Here is a 19958-nt window from a genome sequence, read left to right on the forward strand (position 1 = left end):
TAACAAACGAAACTGAAAATGAGCGCTTACAGGTGTCATGCCTGTCGAGATTTGTATGGCCTCCTCAAAACACACGGATTGAAATAAAACCGACGAGACAATTTTTAAATATATTCGTAAAATGAATATGTTTCTTATTCATGTACGTCCTGAAAAGCTCAAATAATCCACTTACACAGGATGGTAACGTTATCAGCAGCCTCAGAGTTTGCCTTGCCGAAATATGCATACCCTGCTATATCAAAGAACAAGACAGTTATGAGTGATATAACACTTTCTACATAATCACACATGTTCTCTGAGCTACTGGTGTGAGTTTCATATATTTATGACAATTTCTGTGTTAAAAAGACACGGGGTGCAGATTTATTAGGCTGTGTTTTCAGTTTTGTTCAAAATATATCACATATATCACATATGCAGGACATCTTAAACTTTTTTTTTAATTAAGCAGCAAGGCAGAACAAAATCAGGGCTGTATCAAGACACAGGGACTAAACCCCAATTCAACCAGACACAGAACTGATCGGGAATTAAAACAGGACTACTTTAGGACTTAACCAAGACAGAACTAGAATCAAAACATTAAAAATCATCATAGACCTGCATTACACTTATTTTTTAATTCTACCAAAGTACACTATTTAGATTCACAAAAGTTTATATAATTATTTAGCCTTGTTGTGCAAACAAGCCTGCATAACTTAATATAGAATTTGAAAAATAATAAACCTAAAAAGATACACTAGGTGCTAGATGCATGTTCTGATGAGTTTTGCAAACAACCATTTGACTAACAGGTCTGTCTCACCTGCTCTTGTTCCATCTCTGTTCCTCTCTCTCCCTCTTTGTGCTGACAATCAAGCCAAACACCAACATCATCAAATATACAGTTGAAACCAGATATTTACACACTCTCCAGATAAAAACACAAACATTTTAATTGTAACATCAAATCAGACTAAATGTTCATTTTTTTAGATTGATAAATATTAAAAAAAACATTTGTTAAATTTAAGAGTAAAGTAAAACTATCTGTATTTTTTAATTGCAAATGGACCCAAATTGTATTCAAAACTGAGCCACACTTATGGAGCTCCACAATTATTTTCCTGGTGTTTTGGTTGACATCTCTTGATTTTTCCCATGTCAAAGAAACAGGCTCTGTGTTTTGCCTTATATGCATCCACAGGTGTGCCACCAGTTTACTCACATGGACTCTACGAACCTATCAGGAGCTTCTTAAGCTCAGAATGGAATCGTCTGGAGTTTTCTTATTAATTAACAATAAACTTAGTGTATATGTACTCCTAAATTTGATGAAAGTGATTAAAATAGACAGCTCTCTCTCTTTATTCTTAATATTTCAATATTTATTTATCTAAAACAAAAAAGTTTACTCTAAATTGATGTTTAACAGTAACAGTAAAAAAAGAAAGTGTATGCAAATATCTGGTTTCAACTGTGAATATACTGTGTACTGAAAATTCTCTTGTTTTGCATAGAAATATATTGAACAACATACAAAGTATAATATATAAAATAACATTTTACCCGAGTTTTTTCTTTGAAAGAACCCACTAATGTCCATTGTTGTATATCAATACATAATTGAAACCGATTTTGAGTGCTTTATTTAGCCGTGGAGGGTAACAACTGAAAATGTGAAATAAACACACAAGAAACAGCATTGTTGTTGTTTGGCTTTTCATTTCGCCATTTGTTGATTCACTCCAAGAGCAAGTATCGTAATATGTGTCAAGTGATCAGTTTGATATTAATCTTTTGCGATACACAGTCATATTTACATTATTTGTACAGTACGAATGATTTGCTTTGGTACCTGCTCAAACTTAAGCTCTCCTCTGTCTGCACTTCTTCTACAGGAAACTCGCAGGCAGCAGCTTCTCTCGCTCACTTGCTTAATGTAGTGCTCAGTCGCCTAGCCACTGAGCTTGGATCATATCAAAATTAGGGGGAATTTACGCACAGTCGTAAATTCCCACAGTGTGCGCTATGTGCTTCGAATATTGTGTGTAGTTTTGGTTTTAAACAGTTGTCAGTCAGGCATCTAACTATGAAAAAAAAAATACACTCCAAAAGACCCCGGGCTTCTGAAAAAACAACCCGGGCTTAAGCCCAGTAAGCCACCCCCCGCTCTGCCAATGTACCATCCCCTCTGAATACAATATTAAGGACTCTTCTCCCAGGATTACATGTCACATGTTTCTGATTAATATCACAGTTAAAATGAAAAAAGAAAAGAAAAAGTTAACAAATCATATCGAGTGTGAATCAAGTCAAAAAGGTTAAGGAGCGTTTTCAAGGTTCTCCCACATATGGCGTGCTTTCCATTATAGTAATTCAGCATAATGCTCCAGCTCATTCATGAATGCACTGGTCAACAGTTACAAATCACCTACACAAAGAGGCAGATTTGACTAAATAGTTCTTTTCTAAAATCATGATACAGTTTGAGTTCATGTTTCATTCAATTTAAAAAACTGCCCTTGATTACTCACAATGCCTTAAGCCCCACCACATTAGCACATAAACCGCGTCATTATAAACGTTAAACATTATAAACACACATGAGAAGACTAAGCTCTCCAGAAGCTCTCCATCTGTAATTCAGACAGTTCGATTTTCCTGATGTATGTTTTTCTTAACACTTGATGTCTGAGTGCACGTCTCCAGCTCTGCCTTCAGCTGTTTTGCTTCAGGCCGGTCTTCTGGATTTGCACACAGCATTGAGTGAATTATTTTCCTCTGTAAGAAACAACAATATGACTGAGATATGTTTTGTTCAGACCACCAAAATATTATCTAAAACTTTCTAAACTTAGGAGATCAATTCATTCCTTTACTGTTCCTCTGATGGGGACCATCTTTTCAAACAGATTATAGTATTTAGTAGTTTTGATAATCTACCTCTTGGGGAAAGGTCACAGAGAACTCTTTGGGGAATTTATGGCTTCTGATGTCTTCAAATATCTGGTATTCATGCAGTGATAAGAGGACAAAAGAGGATGTTAGTCTATAATACAAACTTTGAACTACAATCTATTAAGCATTCCAAGTAATCTACTTTTTAAACAAGCTTTTATACTATTACAAGAAATCAGCAACTATAATCACAAGCCAGGCAATATGACAACATAGTTATGGCACAAATTTTTAAAATAAAATTAGACCTTGTTGTAGCCTTATGTTTATGAAACTGACTCACCTTTGCTCTCTCCATGCCTGGGAAAAGCTTCCAAAGAAGTTCAAAGAATATCAGCCCCAAAGCAAATACATCCACCTTCTGGTCGTAGTTTGTCCCGCTCTTGTGCGATGAAAAAGTAAAAACTAAATTAAAATAATAATTCTCCCACTTGCAATGCATTTTGACTGCCCTATTATATGCAATCTGCTGCTACTACCACTGAAATAATAACATTACTCCAGAAGGGAGAAGGAGAATATGATTAAAACAGCAAGACTGGTCACTAGACATTTGGGGGGCAAATTTAAGAGTAGCAAACAGAGTTTAAGCTTGTAAAACGACAACATTCAAACACATGAATTTTAAAGACACATTGCAGAACAAACAAATGCCACATCTCACTTGTTCGGGAGCCATGTAAGACTCGGTTCCTGTCTTCTTTGTTCTCTGCATCCGGTTTTCATCATTGGAATCATTTTCACTGGTGACGAGACCAAAGTCCACGATCTTCACCTCTTTGTCTTTTCCAAACATGATATTATCAGGCTGACAATTGAACAATTTAAATTAGTTCACAGCAACTAATGATTTTTAGTGGCAGCACACTGGAACACAGCAGCAGTACATCATGGTGCAGATAAAGTGGTAGTGTAGTGTTGTGGTGATTAAGAGGCTTACCTTAAGGTCCCTGTGGATGAGGCCTTTGGAGTGAATGTATTCCACTCCACTGACTATTTCCTGGGCAATGATCAGACTGTGTTGTCTTCTCTGTGAGTCTGGTGGAGTGTTTTTGTTCTGCTTTTTTATCCACTTTCTAAGTGTTTTGGAGTCACATAACTCCATCTCAATATAGAGGTACCGTGGAAGTAAATCACTCCTATTTATAAGAAGAGAAGAATATAGTTAAAAGGTCAGCATCATGGTCATTAAAAAAAGGTACAGCATATTTTACAGGCAGAGAAAACTTACTGGTAATAGCTGTCAGTAGAAGTCGACATGTCGTCTTCATATCTGCGATCCTCTGTCCAGCAGCTGTAATATCTAACAATGTTTCTGTGATGGAGTTCTGACAGTGCTGTAACCTCTCGCAGAGCTTTTCTGATCACAGAATTAAATGAAAGATGACTGAATAAATATCTCAAATTATCTTTATTGCATCTGTCACTGAGATGCTTGTATGCTGAATACCACTACATACTTACTCAGTGCTGTGGACAATCTTTACAGCACGATAATGTTTCAGCAGTATGTTCTTTGCTTTGTAAACACGACCAAAGCCTCCTTTGCCGAGACGCTCTATAGAGTTGAAGTCTGATAAAAATCTGCAGCCAAATACAACATTGTTTAGGCATGAAAAGTGATGTCTTGCATGTAATTGTACATCAGTTAAAAGGCTTTTCATACCTTGACTGGGTTGATGTTTGCCTTGTATTGTTTTCAATGCTGTCATTGTTGTCAGCATCCTTAGGGAATAAAGTGAAGATATTTTATAGATTTTAAATGTGGAAAAGTCCTAACTCAGTAAATATGAATATTAAAAATGGAAGGGTTAGAGTGCCATTTGTAAGGCCCCGCTCTGAATCTAACATCAACCTGCATCTTTCCATTGATAAGATAAGATTAATGATACTCAATAGTAGGGATGCAACGATACCAATTTTTTCAAACCGATACGATACCGATACTTGGATCTGAGTACTTGCCGATACAGAGTACAAAAACCGATACTTCTACCACACACACACACACACACACAAATGCAATGAATTGGAAGACAGGTTTTTATTTTATTCTCTGCCGATAATAAATAATATCTTAATAAAAATGACCACAAAAAACTTTCAAGTGAAAAATAAGCACTTCTGTTAAATTATTGCAGAGTCTCCACATTGTAATTTAACAAAATATCACTGAACTATTGGCACTGTCTCGAGCTTTCAGAATAATAAATAAACACTTCTGTTTGGAATAAAATAAATACAAATTAGATTTGAGAATAAAATAAACTTTTAAATTGTTGCAGAGTCCATATTGTAAACAAACAAACAAAATAACGAAAGTATTTGGCATTGACGAACTCCTCATCTGCCCGTGGATCATCAGTCCACTGTGCCGTTAAACCAAGGACTGACATCGCGCACACACTGCTTGTCTTTACCTCTTTAGAAAGTTTTGGCACCATTATCTCCCTGATGTATGGGCGGCTGGGAATTTCATATCACAGCTCGATTATGCTGAGAAGACAGTGCAATCCTATGTTTTCCACGACCGGCATTGGCTGGTCATCCAGAGCGATAAAATGAGTCGAGCCTCTGTTATTTTAACTGTCCGTGGATTTTCTCTTGACATTTTTCATCGCTTTTCCAAAACCTGAGTTAAAGTTGGCTGTTCCGGTCCACACTGCTGACATTTTGTTTAGCCTAGCTACAGCAGCCTCCAGTTTCTCTTTTTTTATCTGGAGCCGCCAGTCTCACTCGTCTAACCCTGTGCCTGTTTAGTGCGGGATGTCCCCCTAGTGGCCAATCTAAAAAACTACAACAGAAATGACAAGCCACCCTCTGATTAATGAAATAAGTTGGTATCGGTTCATGGTATCGGTTAACTTTTACGAGTTAACCGATACCACATTTTACAGTATCGGCCCTGGTACCCGATACCAGTATCGGTATCGGTGCATCCCTACTCAATAGTGTCACATTGCTTTTTTTTTTAATTTAGCAGACTTTCATGAATGCCGTTTAATCTTTGAGTGTCAATATTTTTACTAAATGTTATAAGAAATGACAAACCTGGTCTGTGGATGGGGTTGATGAGTGTTGGAACATTATTGATTCACTTCTATCTGTAGTCGGGCCCTGCGATGAGGACTCAATGGACTCCCTTAGGGAAAAGAAGAGGGACATCATTAGCGTGCTATGTTCTTAGTCATAAACCTCTGTGGTCCTCTTTTATTAAAGAGGTTTAAAATGAAGTTCTTGTTGAGTACCTGACAGATGTGCCAGTCTCAGACTCAGATGATATAAAGGATGCCTAAAATGCATAAACAAGTATTTGTTGTTACAGCAATATTTGTCATCACGATAAAACACAAACATGGTTCTGCTACTACTGTTGTTTACTGTTGTAAGTCAGAGTTGCCTACTATAATATCTTCTAGATGCACAATCGCAAAGTGTACTTTGCATTACTTGAATATTTACAAAAGAGTTTATTATTCTTTTTTAAAACATTTGTTTTTATTGTTATTATGATGATGATGATGATGATTATTATTATTGTTATAATTATTATTTTCATTATGATAGGACAGACCTGGGACGTAGAAGGGTTTGATGAGTTATTTGCAGTGTATTGTGATGATGATTCACTGTTGTCCCTAGAAAAAGATGATAGATACATTTACTGTACAGCCTGCACTGCACACGCTACTGAAAGCATTATTATATAGTTATAATGCTGTTGTGGTGTCACTGAGTGCCTTACTGTATAACTAATGGTGCCAATGATACAAGTGAAGCACCATCTTCAGATGCTGTTGACCTGATGGACACCTAAAACACATAGAAAACAATAGACATCATTCATTTTATGCATATTTCACCCAAAGGGAAGCATTTGATTAAAATGTCACTACTGTTTATATTTTGCATTGTCTTTAAACAATCTACCACTCTCATGTTTTTGTTTGTTGAAATCAAGGCAGCAGAACATGTTAAATACCTTGCTGTCCCAGTCTGACTGTTCCTGAAGAGCAGACCAGGCTAACTCTGCTGCTTTCTGTTTGGCTTCCTTGACGGTCTTCCCTTCACCCACAGGATATTCCTTGTTGTCAATTTTTAATTTGTACAAAAAACTGTGTTGTGAAAAAATGGGAATGTTTTAGATCATTACATTGACGGTTTTAATATTGTTGAACATCAGTCAGGAGTTGGTGTCTGAAGGATCAATTCAGATTAGAGAGTTTGAGGTATACTCACTGAGGTTTGTGAGAGGGGCCATCTCTCCCAACTTCATCATATGAATGGGAGCGTTTGGTTTTCTGACAATAGTGGTTGACAAGGCCTATGAAATTTGTCTCTGTAAAGCTGGTGTCCTTAGAGCTACAAACCATTGGAACTGAAGCTTCTGCTGCATTGTTTCTCTGTCAAGATAACAAGAAATACATCAGAGAGACAATTGGCCCAGGTTGGTTTTTCATTTCTCTCAACCAAAATCAAACATTATCTTACAGATTCCACTGAGTCCTGATGACCAAGCTGAGACAGGCTTTCCAGGGCATTTTTTGCTGCATTTTGCTTTGCTTCCTTCTTGGTCTTCCCCTCACCAATGGGGTAGGCTTTACCATCTATGACTGCCCTCAAGTAGAATCTGTAAAGACATGAGAGTTTTGTTATATACTGCTCAAAAAAAAATTAAAGGAACAATTTGAAAACACATCAGGTCTCAAAGGAAAATTAATCATGCTGCATATTTATACTGATGTGGACTGGGTAAGAATGAGAGGATGCCACATCATCTGATGAAAAAGAAAATTATCAACCTACAGGGTGCTCTCTATCTCTAGGGGGAACTAAAGAGCAGCCTCCGAACTGCGTCCATCTCCCCCTGTCAGAAACATGTTCTTCTATCACACCAACCCTCTGCATGTTGCCCCTCATTACATCCATGAATCTTCTCTATTGCCTTCCTGTTTTCCTCCTGCCTGGCAGATCTGTTGTCCAGTATATCCACTATCTTCCTCATCTGCACACGTCCAAGACATTTCAGCCTTGTCTGTCTAATTTTGTCTCCAAACTGCTTAACCTGAGCTCTCCCTCTGATGTACTCATTAGTGACTTCCTGGTCACTTCCAGTGAAAACCTTTGCATCTGCAACTCTGCCAACTCCAGCCCCACCTCTTGTCCCCTCAACCACAGGATATTTCTTGGCAATTTGTGAAAAACTGCGTTGTGAAATAGTAGGAACGTATATATATATATATATATATATATATATATATATATATATATATATATATATATGTACATGTTCACTCAAATTGTTTTCCTTATGGTACAATGTTGTAGTGTTTTTGTATTGTTTTTCGAGTTATATCGTCTGCTATCTTATAAACTGCTTATTATAACATTAACACTTTAAGCATAAGCAGTGCCATTCTGACTGACACACCTATGACTAAATACCTTTTTGACTCTGAAGTCACCCATCGCACCAAGTGGAAGAGACCCTTACCCATTAGTGTCCTTATTTGAGATTTAATACCGGAAAAGTTCAACTTACACTTTATCATGTGGCGGTCCGTCAGAGCCAACATCTTCGTAACTCACTTCAGATTTACGCGTGTTTGCGTATTCGTTTAGTTTACCAATGTAGTTTACAGTATTCATCATAAATGACTCAGCAAGTTGCGCAGAATTGTAAGACGACCGTGAAAAGCTCAGGATCCTTATCTCTTCTCCCCTTCTATCTTAATCCTGCGACTGTCTCTGGAGTGTCTCAGTGACCGCTTTCTATTCCGCTAGCCTTGAGTATTCATAGGTTTCGATTTCTTCAAATCCTTCCCGTGGCCTACGTGGTTTTAAACATATCGTAACAAACGAAACTGAAACTGAGCACCTAACCGGCCATTGGGCAACTTCCGTCGCGATCATTTTTGCTCTGAAGCAAAATTGGAGCCTCAGCGGGACTCTGCTCCAGTGAGTAAAACTTAAATTGACGGTGCACAAATATCGTGACTGCTCAGAAACGGTCCATCCCCGCTGAATCTTTATTCCCCCCCCCCACACACACACACATACACATGTTAAGACTAAAAAAAACATTTCACCACCCAAGATTAAATTTTGTCTTCTTCCTGCTCCCTGACACTGCTGATTAGCCACTTCTTTTTTTTCACTCCCAACATGAAATATATAGGGCACATAACGACCCCCAATAAAACAAGTACATCAAGTATAGAAAATGTCCAGAAGATCAGTGACTGTTGTTGATTTCGTTATCTTTATTACCAGAAAGTGTTTAGTGCAACTTGAAATGAACCATTTCAGGATTCAAAATAGATTATTTCATACCAACTGACAGTTATAACTTACAAAATGATTCTTTGTTTAAAGTAAACGAGGCAATCCATGCTGCATTCTCCAGTTTTCTTCAAGTACTGTACCACACCGTACTCCACAGTGATAGTAAAATATCAGTTCATCAAAAGACACATCCTTGTGCATTCAAGGTCCTCCGCGTACTTTGGGATATGACGATGAATTACGAATCACGACAGAAACGATTTTAGTACTTCCTTGTAGTGATCAGACAGTGTTACTCTGACGTTTCATATTTTTAAGCTGCATAAACAAGCGTTTGCACTCTTCCACATCACTCTTAAGTTTACTTGCTTCTGGTCGGTCTTCTGGTTTCATGCTCAGCACTGACCTTATAATTTGGCTCTGCAACAAAACAGAAGAGAAAGGAGAGATATCACATCGATAAATGCCAGCAGCGTGTCTGACAATATGGGAATTATTTTTATGTCACATGTTACGTATACATTGCATGAAAGTTGTTGTTTGTACATAAATATTGCTAGAAAATGTTTTAGTGTAGTGGTATTTTGGGGCCACTAGAATATGTCATCATGCATAGTGATGGTAACAAGTACCTGTAATTGATTACTTCGTCTTATACAATAAATAAGTAGCTTGCACAGAAGAAGAATAAGTATATGTATTTATTATTCACTTATTTGGTGATTATAAACAGCTGTTGAATATAATGTTGACAACAAGAATTACACGATAAATTAACATACATGTCTGTGTTTTAACATATGAGCAAAGAAAACAAAACTAGTTCCTGATTCTTTGAGAGTTCATAATTTACCTGTATGTAACACTACAAATGCCTTTATATCAGCTGTAACTACACCCCTGTTAGTGACCATAATAAAAGTTACCCACAAAGAAAACTACTTGGCACATTTTGTACCTCTTGGTGAAAATGAAGAGAAAATCCATGAAGAAATTTCTGGTTCCTTACATCTTCCCAAATCTGTAAGTCATACAGTGGTTAAAAAAGACAAAGCACATTTAATTAGTGTGATAAAAACTAATAAGCTGTCCAACAGACATTTTTTAAGTGGGTATTTTGCTTTGCTTAAACATCCATTCATGGAACCATCCTGTTAGTTGCCCCTCTTTTGCCAACATCTGCAAATCTCTGGATACGGAAGAAAGTGACCTTTTCTTTACTGAGATCAACAGCAGACATCTTGAGTTTAAGAGTCAATAAATAAGTGAAAATGACCTGGCTGTGTAATGTGTTTTACAGGTTCTAATGTAATTCATTAGCCCATCATATCACATCGGCCACAGCAGTGCATCAGCGGCAAAGCCAATAAACCGCTCCCGAAATATTTCTTCATAGCAGGAGGTTCTAACTGATGATCTGATGATTTAAAATGATCTGAAAACAATTAATAAGTAACAAAGTAATACTAGATAACATGAAAAATGTGAAACGTGTCTCTGAACAACTCACTTTGGTCTTTTCTTCACCAGCTGGGATATTCCAAAGGAGTTCAAAAAATATCAGGCCAAAAGCAAATATGTCCACCTTTCGGTCATAAAGTGTTGAGCGCTTGCTCTTCTGTCATAAAACAAGATCAAAGTAAAAAAAAGTTCAGAATTCAAGCAGTTTGAATTTCCGAGGGCCAAAATGAATGCTATATCTATTACAGAGCAATCTCAATACAGGTGATTTCACCTGCTCAGGAGCCATGTAAGATGGGGTTCCTTTGTACACAGTTCTCTCTATCAGATCCTCAGCATTGTCATCTTTTTCAGTAGTGACCAGACCAAAGTCTCCAATCTTCACTTCTCCTTCCCGTCCAAACATGATGTTGGCAGGCTAAATAAATAAACAAAAGTAGCTTTATGGCTTATATGATGAAATAAATGATGTCATCATTTTTTCTGCCTCACCTTCAAGTCCCTGTGGATGAACTTCCTGGAGTGAATGTATTCGATTCCTGTGACTATTTGCTGGGCAATGTTCAGGCTTTCTTCTCTTCTCTTGGAATCTCGCAGAGACTTCTTAACATTTTGAACATTCTTCTCATCGATCCACACTCGAAGTGTTTTGGTGTCACACAGCTCCATCTGAATATAGAGGTACTTTACAGAGGAATCAGTGGAGGAACTGCGAGAAAAGAAAGATGGGTCTATTGGATTTGGACTTAAACGATAAGTCAAGTACAGCAAGGACTTGAACATGCAAACGGACTTACTGTGAACTACTGCAACTATCAGCTGTACTTTCTGGCTGGTATTCTGAATCCTCCAGCCAACATGTGTAGTATCGAACAATATTGGAGTGATGGAGTTCTGACAACGTCACCACCTCTCGTAGAGCTTTTCTGATCAAGAGGTGACAGAAGAAAAGTTAATAACAATGAACCTATTGTTTTCATGAAAACAAGTACGCAATATTTAAAGAAAAAAAACCCGCCATTAAATACTTGACTTACTCTTTGCACCGGATAATTTTTATAGCATAATACTTCTGTAATAGTTTCTGTTTTGCTTTGAAAACACGACCAAAGGCTCCTTTACCAAGACGCTCTATGGAGTCATATTCTGATGTAAACCTGTTAAAAGGAACACACATTTCCCAATTATATCTCTGTGAAAAAGCATCACACAATGTAATTTCAGAATTTAATTCTTCGTACCTTAATGATGGGGCTGGTGTATTCTGATTCTGACCATTTTTTGTGCTCTTGACTTTGAAATTGGGCATTATACCCTAAATGAAAGTCATAACATAAAAGTAAAAATTTGGAATACAAACCAATAAAATAAGCTAACATCATTAATCACTTCATACTTTACCTCTTTGCTGTGTTTGTGAGCATTTGGGAAATTTGCTGCAATCCTAACAAGACAAAATATCATTGGACATCAACAATGACCTCTGGCAAAATATTATGGCGCTTTAAAGTAGATGTTAAAAACTGAATTACCTTATTTTGGGCTTCACATGAGGACTTTGAACCTTAGTATTGGCAAATAGAAAAATAATAATAGTTATATTTTTGCATTAATTACTTAAGAAAAAACGTACAGAGTCCTCTTTTACTTTACGCCAAAACAATCTGTCTGCTTTACGCACTGGAATAATCAAGGGCAGATTTCACTTACAAAATACGTTTGAGAAACCTGAAATAGCTTCTACATTAGGCGGAGCATTACAAACAGATAAACCATAGCATAATTGAAATTCATAGGAAATAACAGACCTGCTCCTTGGGAGGGTTTGATGACTGGACGAAAACAACTGAGTCACTTTTACTTGTTGCAATGCTGGTTGATGTTGGATGACCGGAGTCCCTTGAAGAATGCAGTGAGACATTAGTAGTTATTCTCAGCACTAAATTTACCATCTTTATGGTTATAGTGCTCAGTTAGTGCCTCACAGTGTGCTTGGTGAAGTGAAGAACTTGGCACCATCTTCTGCTGACCTGACATTTACCTGAAAACACAAAGAAAGGGATTTGTTATTTTTTATAGGGTTTTATTTAACCTAATATGTTTAAAAATGTAATTATTGCAAAGAGAACTATTTAGTTTCATTTTCACCTATCTCACATCCTTTTTTCTTTTGTCACCTGTGTTCCTTATGGAGTTTAATAGATCAGACCTTATTTAAGGAACGCACCCTCTTTTACTCACAGTTGTCATGTTGGCAGAGGGCCACGGTTCTGGTAACTGGACTTTTTGTTAGTTGTTACTTCTTATCCCCAATTTTTTTTACTTCCTCACCCGTACAGGTGATGGGAATAAAGCAGTGACTGATGGAAGGATAAAAATGCACTGAGTTGGGCATTTCACTTTTGCTTTTAGGGGTAAAGAAAAAAATCCACCCTCATAAGTACAATAAAAGTACTGAGATCTTTCAGCACACTTAATTCTTAATGTATCAGGGTTTCACCGGTCACTAAATAGTCAATGAGGTGGCCAAAATATTTCACATCAAAAGAGCAGAACATGGTAAATACCTTGCTGTCCCAGTCTGACTGTTCCTGAAGAGCAGCCCAGGCCAGCCGGGCTGCATTTTGTTTGGCTTCCTTGGCACTCTTACCTTCACCCACAGGGTATTCCTTTTTGTTGATTACTAATTTGTAGAAAAATCTGTTATGAAACGGTGAAACCATAAGTTAACTGCTTGCAATAAAACATCCATCAAGAGAGCCTGCGATGCCTATTAAAGGTTCAGTCATACTCACTTTCGATTATGAGGCGGTCCACATATATCCTCTTCAATAAATGTGTGGGAGCGGGATGTTTTCTGACAGTAGTGGTTGACAAGACCTATGAAATTTGACTCTATAAAATTCTTGTCTTTAGCCCTCACAGTCAAACTCTTCACTTGATCGCTGCAATATTAAAGACAAAATCAGAATACTGTTAGAGCAGTTAGAGCAGCAACTAATGAAACTAAATTAAATAATACAATATCTTACAATAAATCCATCACAATATATTAAGTTACAAAATATAACAAATAGCTCAATTATAAAAATCTCAGTATATAACACAAATTAAACATATACGGTTAAAATTTACTGCAAACTGTAAAACTTAGATGGGGGAGTTGTACAGAGCGATACAGAGGCAGGAATGATTTGGGTAATCTCCATACACATACAAACTGAAACTTCAACTACTTTAAGCAATACATACTTTACAAAAGATAAAGTGTCAAAAAGAAACACTGTTTAAACTCACCAGACATCTGGAATATTTTGTTTTGTTTCCTCCTTTTGCTGACTCGATGTGAAAATGTCTTTCTCATCTCCAGTCTGGAATACAACAAGTACAACAAGTGAACAACATGCTACTAGAACATGCATGAAAATATTTAAACAATCATTTCAAATTCTTTCTTGAATCTCTCCAGTTTTCTTTGACGTCAAGACAGTCAGTATAAAACAGTATGTTTCAGTTGTTACCTCTAAAGTGCCACATATATCGTGATATACAAGCTTGGCTGCTTCCTCCTTAGCTTCCCTTCTTGTTTTCCCGGAAGCTGCCGGGTACTCCTTGTCACCAACAAAAAAGTTACACCATCTAACATTAAAAGAAAAATATTAAATAGATTTCAAATAGATTATTCACATCTACAATCAAAACTAGATGCATCATGTAGACTTACTGATTTTCATTATTTGGTCCAGGTCTGGTAGCCTCCACGGGCCTTACAATCACCCTGTTCCTTTGACCATACTCATTGAGCCAGCCGATGTAGTTGATGTTACTGCCACTTCTCTGATGAACTGATGTATTAGAAACTTCTGTAGCATTTTCTGTCTGTTTGTAACCAACAAACACACAGCAGATTAAAACAAATGTCCACACATACAGTGAGTGAATACAATGGTGCAATGATCTTACAGTATCAGCTGATTCCTCCAACAAGCCCGCCAAGGCATTTTTAGCAGCGTTCTGCTTGGCTTCCTTCTTGTTCTTTCCAACACCGTCAGGATAGGATTTACCATTCAGAACAGCTCTGATAGTAAATCTATAAAACAAATGGAAGAACTCTGTCAGACAAGACAGTGCATCAGTCTCGTGTGACTGTAGCTGTAAAGTGGAGGAAATCATTTCATGGATAAAAACTTCATTTTAATGGAAAGAGACAAAATATCAACCAAAATTCCACATGAGAGTTTTATATTGATTAGCATGTCATTATACCCGAGCAAAACATGATTTGGTATTTTGTGGAGAAACTCTTATTGGCGAGCACAAAATTATGACATTTCTTGTAGGTTTGCACTTTCGGGGGGGAGGGGGGGTCTGGCTCAATCCTCATAATAGAAACTCTCTAAATCCTTCATCACCCCTCCACAGATTTTCTATAGGACTGAGGTCTGAAGTCTGGCTAGGACACCACTTGACCTTAATGTGCTTCTTTTTTAGCCGCTCCTTTCTTGGCTTGATGGTATGTTTTGTGTCACTGTCGTGATGGAGGGCCCATCCATAAACCATCCTCAGTTTTCTGGCTGAGGGAAAGAGGTACACTGTCCTCCTAATGCAGTGAAGTCAACCTGGCCCCTTAGCAGAAAAACAGTCCCAAAGCATAAATGTCTCCACTTCCATGCTTGACTGTGGGGATGGTGTTATTAGGGTCATACTCAGCATTTCTCTTCCTTGAAACATTGTGGCTTGAGAGGTGGATTTTGCCTTATCTGACCACAGCACGTTCTCTCAAAGCCTTATCTGAATCATTTACATGTTCACTGGCAAACCTAAGGCCTGCCTGTACATGAAACTGTTTGATCATGTGGTCTCTGAAGGCAATTCAAGATTTTAATCCATTACAGCGTAATGTGTTACCAATGGTTTTCTTGGTGACTCTACTTCAAACTGCTTTCAGATCTTTAACAAGATAGTTTTGGGCTGATCCACCACCTTTTTCATGATCGTCCTCCACCCATGAGGCAAGATCTTGCATGCAGCTCCAGACTGAGGGTGACTGATGATCATTTTTATATTTCTTCCATTTATGAATAATCACACCAACAATTGTCACCTTTACAGCAAAGCTTCTTGCTGATGGTCTTGTAGCCCATTTCAGCCTTCTGCAGGTGTATAAATTTCCCACGTGTGGGACTAATAAAGGTTATCTTAATCTTACCCAATCTTGATTCTGTGGACAGGTATGCTTTTTACACTTTAATTGACTGATTGATGCACTGATTCTAATCTGTGTGGCACATGGGCACATATTACTATGCAAATATTGCTATTTCCTCAGGGTGATAGTTAGTTTATCTGTAGAAACAGTTCACAAGTAAAATGCCGCGGGATCAACATACCTGCGGACAGTAAACGTCCTAAAAACAACGTGTAGACTACACCTACCGTCCACAAACGTGCATCTGGTGGATGGTAATCACCAGACTGGACAACACTTTCATTGAAAAAAGTCCAACCAAAACACACAGATGTCTCCAAATCCTACAGTGCGCGGCTTTCCAGGTCGCAGATCTGACTTGTGCTCAACTTACGTTTTGATGTGGTCAGGGCCAGCAGCTCCAACCTCCTCAAACTGCAGCACCAGCCGCTGCTTCTGTGCATACTCGTTTAGGTTAGCTACGTAGTTTTCCATCCTATGTTTGTCGGCAGTTGGAATATTTACTCAAAATACATAAAAATAGAGAAAAGGCTACAACTCTCATAATAAAACATGGTTTCCGTTTTCCGTTTCCACGCCGTAAGTTTCGTTTTCTCTGTAACGTCATACGGTGCCTTCACGTGATGTCAGATATGGCAGACACAATTTGTTCATTAAAGCAGTTTTTCTATAACATCATCATCATTATCATATTTTTAATGGTTTGAAACTGGTTGGATGAGGTGGAAGATATCTAAATAAAGCGCAACACCAGGGAAAGTTAAAGTATGGAAAAACCGTGAGCAGAAATTATGTTGTTTTTGCTGAGTAGCTGTTAGATTTGTCATTATGAGACTTTTTTGTAGCGTAGCTAATGTTAAAGCTCGACATTTTAACTTCAGTAACATATGCTTGCGTTTTCTGTTCCCGTTTACGTAGCTTATCAACGAAGACTACATGTCCCACTGTATTAGTCACTCAATTCCATCGCTAAGGTTCACGGGAGATGCAGTTCTTAAGAAACAAACACGTTGCAGCAACTTTATGCCCCAAAAGGCGCAGATGTCCTTTTATCCCAACCATATTAACCAAATATTAATTAACATTTAAGACATTAAAATTTATATTTTTGCCCTGTTGGAGCCTTTCAAAGTAATAGTGATGAAAACAAGTATGGCTGATATAAACTCACAACTAATCATAAAATATAAGCAAACTCAAAATTGCAATAGAGAGAAGAGTAAAACGTAAAACGTTTAATGAAGACAGATGTACACAAATAATCTTGAAATATGTAATACAATTTGTATTCAACTTTACAAAATATAAATATTGAAAGGCATCCTAATTTATGGAACAAACAACAAACAACAAACCCACCCCAAAGACTGTATCAAACAAATAAAAACCTGATGATCTTTCATTGATGGACAGCAGATTAAAACTGGATGATAGAAAAAAAAAAAAAACGGCATTTCAGCTCTGATCACTTTATTTCCTTGGCTGCTTCTTGTATTCTGATGAGCACATACCAAAATGCTTTTTCCCCACTCACACAGACCTAATGTTTTCAAGATCAAACATTTTTAACTTTAAAAAAACAAAAAACAAAACAAAAGACACCAACTGTAAGCTTGTGACACTAGTTTTGATTGTATTCATTCATGGTCTGCTGCTGTATCTCCAGGACAATTAGAGCACAAGTCCTCTTCATCTGTAAAACAGAAAAGAAAACATTACATAGATGCAGTAGGAGCAATGGTGATACAAACAAATAAACAAATAGTGCTGTAGCTGATTGATATCACACTTACCATTATAGGTGGTCCCACACCATATGCAATAAAAATGGACTCCTCTCAAATAGGATGTCAAAATTTGTAGTTTATCAAAAGACTGCAACAGAGAAGCACATATCACATTTAATTTCATTTTATTAAAATCCTATGACATGAATTTATATTTTTCAGTATATCAAAGCAGCGTACTCTTGTCCTTTATTTACAAGATGGCAACAAGTTTTTATGCCAAAATGATGAAAAATATTCTTCTTTCACCTGTTTAATTTAGGGGTCACCACACTGGATCACCTGCCTCCATCTCACCAGCCTTTTGCCAGTTCTTCACTACATCAATGAACCTGCTCTGTGGTCTTCTCATTTTCCTCCTGCCTGGCAGCTTCATCTTCCACACTCTTTGTTCAATATATCCACTCTCCCTTCTCAGCTGCCCCCCCCAGCCCCCGATTTGTCTCCAAACTGCTCAGCCTGAGCTGTCCCTCTGATGTGCTCAGGATTAGAACTCTTTCTTTTCGTCAATTTAACCATCTCTAAACCATTCATTATAGCATTCCTTACAACATCTTGCAAATCTTTCCTTTTACTCTTGCTGCTATCTCTCTGTCACAAAATACATCCCAACACTCGTCTCAACCCATTCTGCAAACAATAACATATATTAATTTTGATTTAAACAGATTTTATTCTCATAAAATAGATATGCATATTATATTCTAAAACAAAATACTAACAGTGAGTTCTGTAACCTCCTCTTCATCCTCCTCCTCCTCCTCCTCCTCTTTAAGATCGTCCTCTTCTTTATCAGAGTTTGCTTTAGGCCAGTACCAGTCTTCTCTCGGAACAGTTATCCCCTGTAATGAGAAGAAACCTCAGCTAGGAAATACTTTGTGTCAGTCGTCTGTAATTTTCCTCCTTTCACTGGAAAGAGACTGATTAGGGAGAGATCTGCTACTAACACTAGCACTGTGATGTGCAGGTGTCCATAAGGAGCTATACTCATAATTCTTTCTACCTTTTGACTGTCAAGCTGTTCGCAAGCTCGCTGACTCCTCCTGAGGTCTCCTTCAATCTTTCGCTCCTCTCTCTCCGTCCTTACTCTTGACCTGAAAATGCAAAAAAAGAAAAGGTTACAAACACAAACTATAAGACACTGTTATCATTGGAGGGGACAACGTTTAGAGGCAGCTGCATGCTTCACCTGAAATCTTCCAGAGATTTGGTCTCATTCTGTTGTTTGGCTTGTACTTTCTGCCTATAATGCTCCAGTTCCTCTTCAGCTTTTCTTTTCTTCATCTCTTCCATTCCAATACCCCCTCTGTCTGATTATAAACAGAAAGGTGCTGCAATCATTCAGCTAGGCTGCACACAACATCACTAAATACTCATTTTAAAATAAAATTTCCTACCTGTTTTGATATTTAGTGGAATTGGATCAACTCTTCCTGCTCCTATAGGGGTAACAAATATTAACATCAGTGCACACTACAAATGCAAAGCAAATTCACAATTTAGCGAAGAATAAACTTGCCCTGCTTCCCAAGTCCTTGCCCAGCTTTGTAGCCCATTTTCTGCAGAAGTGCAAACCCTTTGTTTTCATTGCTGATGGAGCTCTGTAAAGCCGCTTCTCGGCTTTCGCTCTCCTGCTCCTTGTAGCTCTTCTGACGGTTCTTAATATTCTCTTCCTTTTGCTTCTCCTCCCTCTTCATTGCTTCTTTTACCCGCCTCACCATGCTGACTCCCGGTTTCACATCTTGACTGACAGCCGGAGGGACAAAGAAAAACGTTACACGGGTGTAAAAAATACCGATAACTATTCTGAGAGCAATGACACCCTGCTTCTTTGTATTTATAGCTCAATATCGGAATATACTCGATTCAACAACAGTTTCATAGCACTGACCGAACATTGTTGTCAATACGAACATTTTACAGTAAACACCAGAGCCAAAACACTTACAGTTTGCTAAGAAATGCATCAGACATATAGTCCTCTTCTTCATCTGACATTCTGCACAAGCTAAAGAGAGAAAAAACAGAGAAAAACAGCAAAACAACAACAACTTTGGTTTGTGCTTTTGTATTTTCTTCTGTGGTGTTCTGTTCCTTTGCAAAACCGTTCCGAGTAGCTGCAAGGTACACACAAAGTCTACAGTTCCGCTGCATTTGGCATATATTTCAAAAGAACGTGTTTGTCCTGTAAAATGGACTCAACTAATGTCACGTCTATTTTTGTTTATTTCACAAAATTCTACAAGCTATATCATTTAAGTTAAATTATT

At 37.6% G+C, this 19958-nt stretch overlaps 3 protein-coding genes across 4 annotated transcripts; all 3 read right to left on the minus strand.

Annotated features, from left to right (window-relative positions):
* Positions 1–31: 31 nt before the first annotated feature.
* LOC146505140 (interferon-induced, double-stranded RNA-activated protein kinase-like) lies at positions 32–8819 on the minus strand. The gene is made up of 16 exons (XM_085182648.1): positions 8489–8819; positions 7438–7576; positions 7186–7349; positions 6929–7061; positions 6692–6759; positions 6521–6584; positions 6195–6238; positions 5998–6088; positions 4613–4671; positions 4411–4530; positions 4178–4306; positions 3887–4085; positions 3611–3754; positions 3230–3328; positions 2932–2994; positions 32–2769 (listed from the first exon to the last, which is right to left on the minus strand). Exons 1-16 carry the CDS (start codon positions 8596–8598, stop codon positions 2632–2634), a joined length of 1764 nt encoding a protein of 587 aa, XP_085038774.1. The 5' UTR covers positions 8599–8819; the 3' UTR covers positions 32–2631.
* Positions 8820–9155: 336 nt separating this feature from the next.
* Positions 9156–16490, minus strand: LOC146505141 (interferon-induced, double-stranded RNA-activated protein kinase-like). 2 transcript variants are annotated; one of them, XM_085182647.1, is made up of 19 exons: positions 16275–16490; positions 14656–14782; positions 14417–14571; positions 14214–14331; positions 13990–14063; positions 13488–13637; positions 13260–13392; positions 12678–12733; positions 12501–12591; positions 12225–12256; positions 12094–12136; positions 11934–12007; positions 11730–11849; positions 11490–11618; positions 11185–11401; positions 10967–11110; positions 10742–10849; positions 10190–10252; positions 9159–9651 (listed from the first exon to the last, which is right to left on the minus strand). In XM_085182647.1, the coding sequence occupies exons 1-19, from the start codon at positions 16373–16375 to the stop codon at positions 9514–9516; spliced, it is 2073 nt and encodes a 690-aa protein (XP_085038773.1). In that variant the 5' UTR covers positions 16376–16490; the 3' UTR covers positions 9159–9513. The 2 variants fall into 2 exon arrangements, with proteins under 2 accessions (XP_085038772.1, XP_085038773.1); XM_085182646.1 differs by having other exon boundaries at positions 9156–9651; positions 14417–14782.
* Positions 16491–17135: 645 nt separating this feature from the next.
* Positions 17136–19803, minus strand: gpatch11 (G patch domain containing 11). The gene is made up of 8 exons (XM_085183320.1): positions 19637–19803; positions 19208–19434; positions 19086–19127; positions 18878–18998; positions 18692–18782; positions 18411–18530; positions 17695–17776; positions 17136–17594 (listed from the first exon to the last, which is right to left on the minus strand). The coding sequence occupies exons 1-8, from the start codon at positions 19684–19686 to the stop codon at positions 17539–17541; spliced, it is 789 nt and encodes a 262-aa protein (XP_085039446.1). The 5' UTR covers positions 19687–19803; the 3' UTR covers positions 17136–17538.
* Between the last annotated feature and the right edge of the window lie 155 nt (positions 19804–19958).

Source organism: Neolamprologus multifasciatus, chromosome 13, assembly GCF_963576455.1.
Source record: "Neolamprologus multifasciatus chromosome 13, fNeoMul1.2, whole genome shotgun sequence".
NCBI classification, from domain to species: domain Eukaryota; kingdom Metazoa; phylum Chordata; class Actinopteri; order Cichliformes; family Cichlidae; genus Neolamprologus; species Neolamprologus multifasciatus.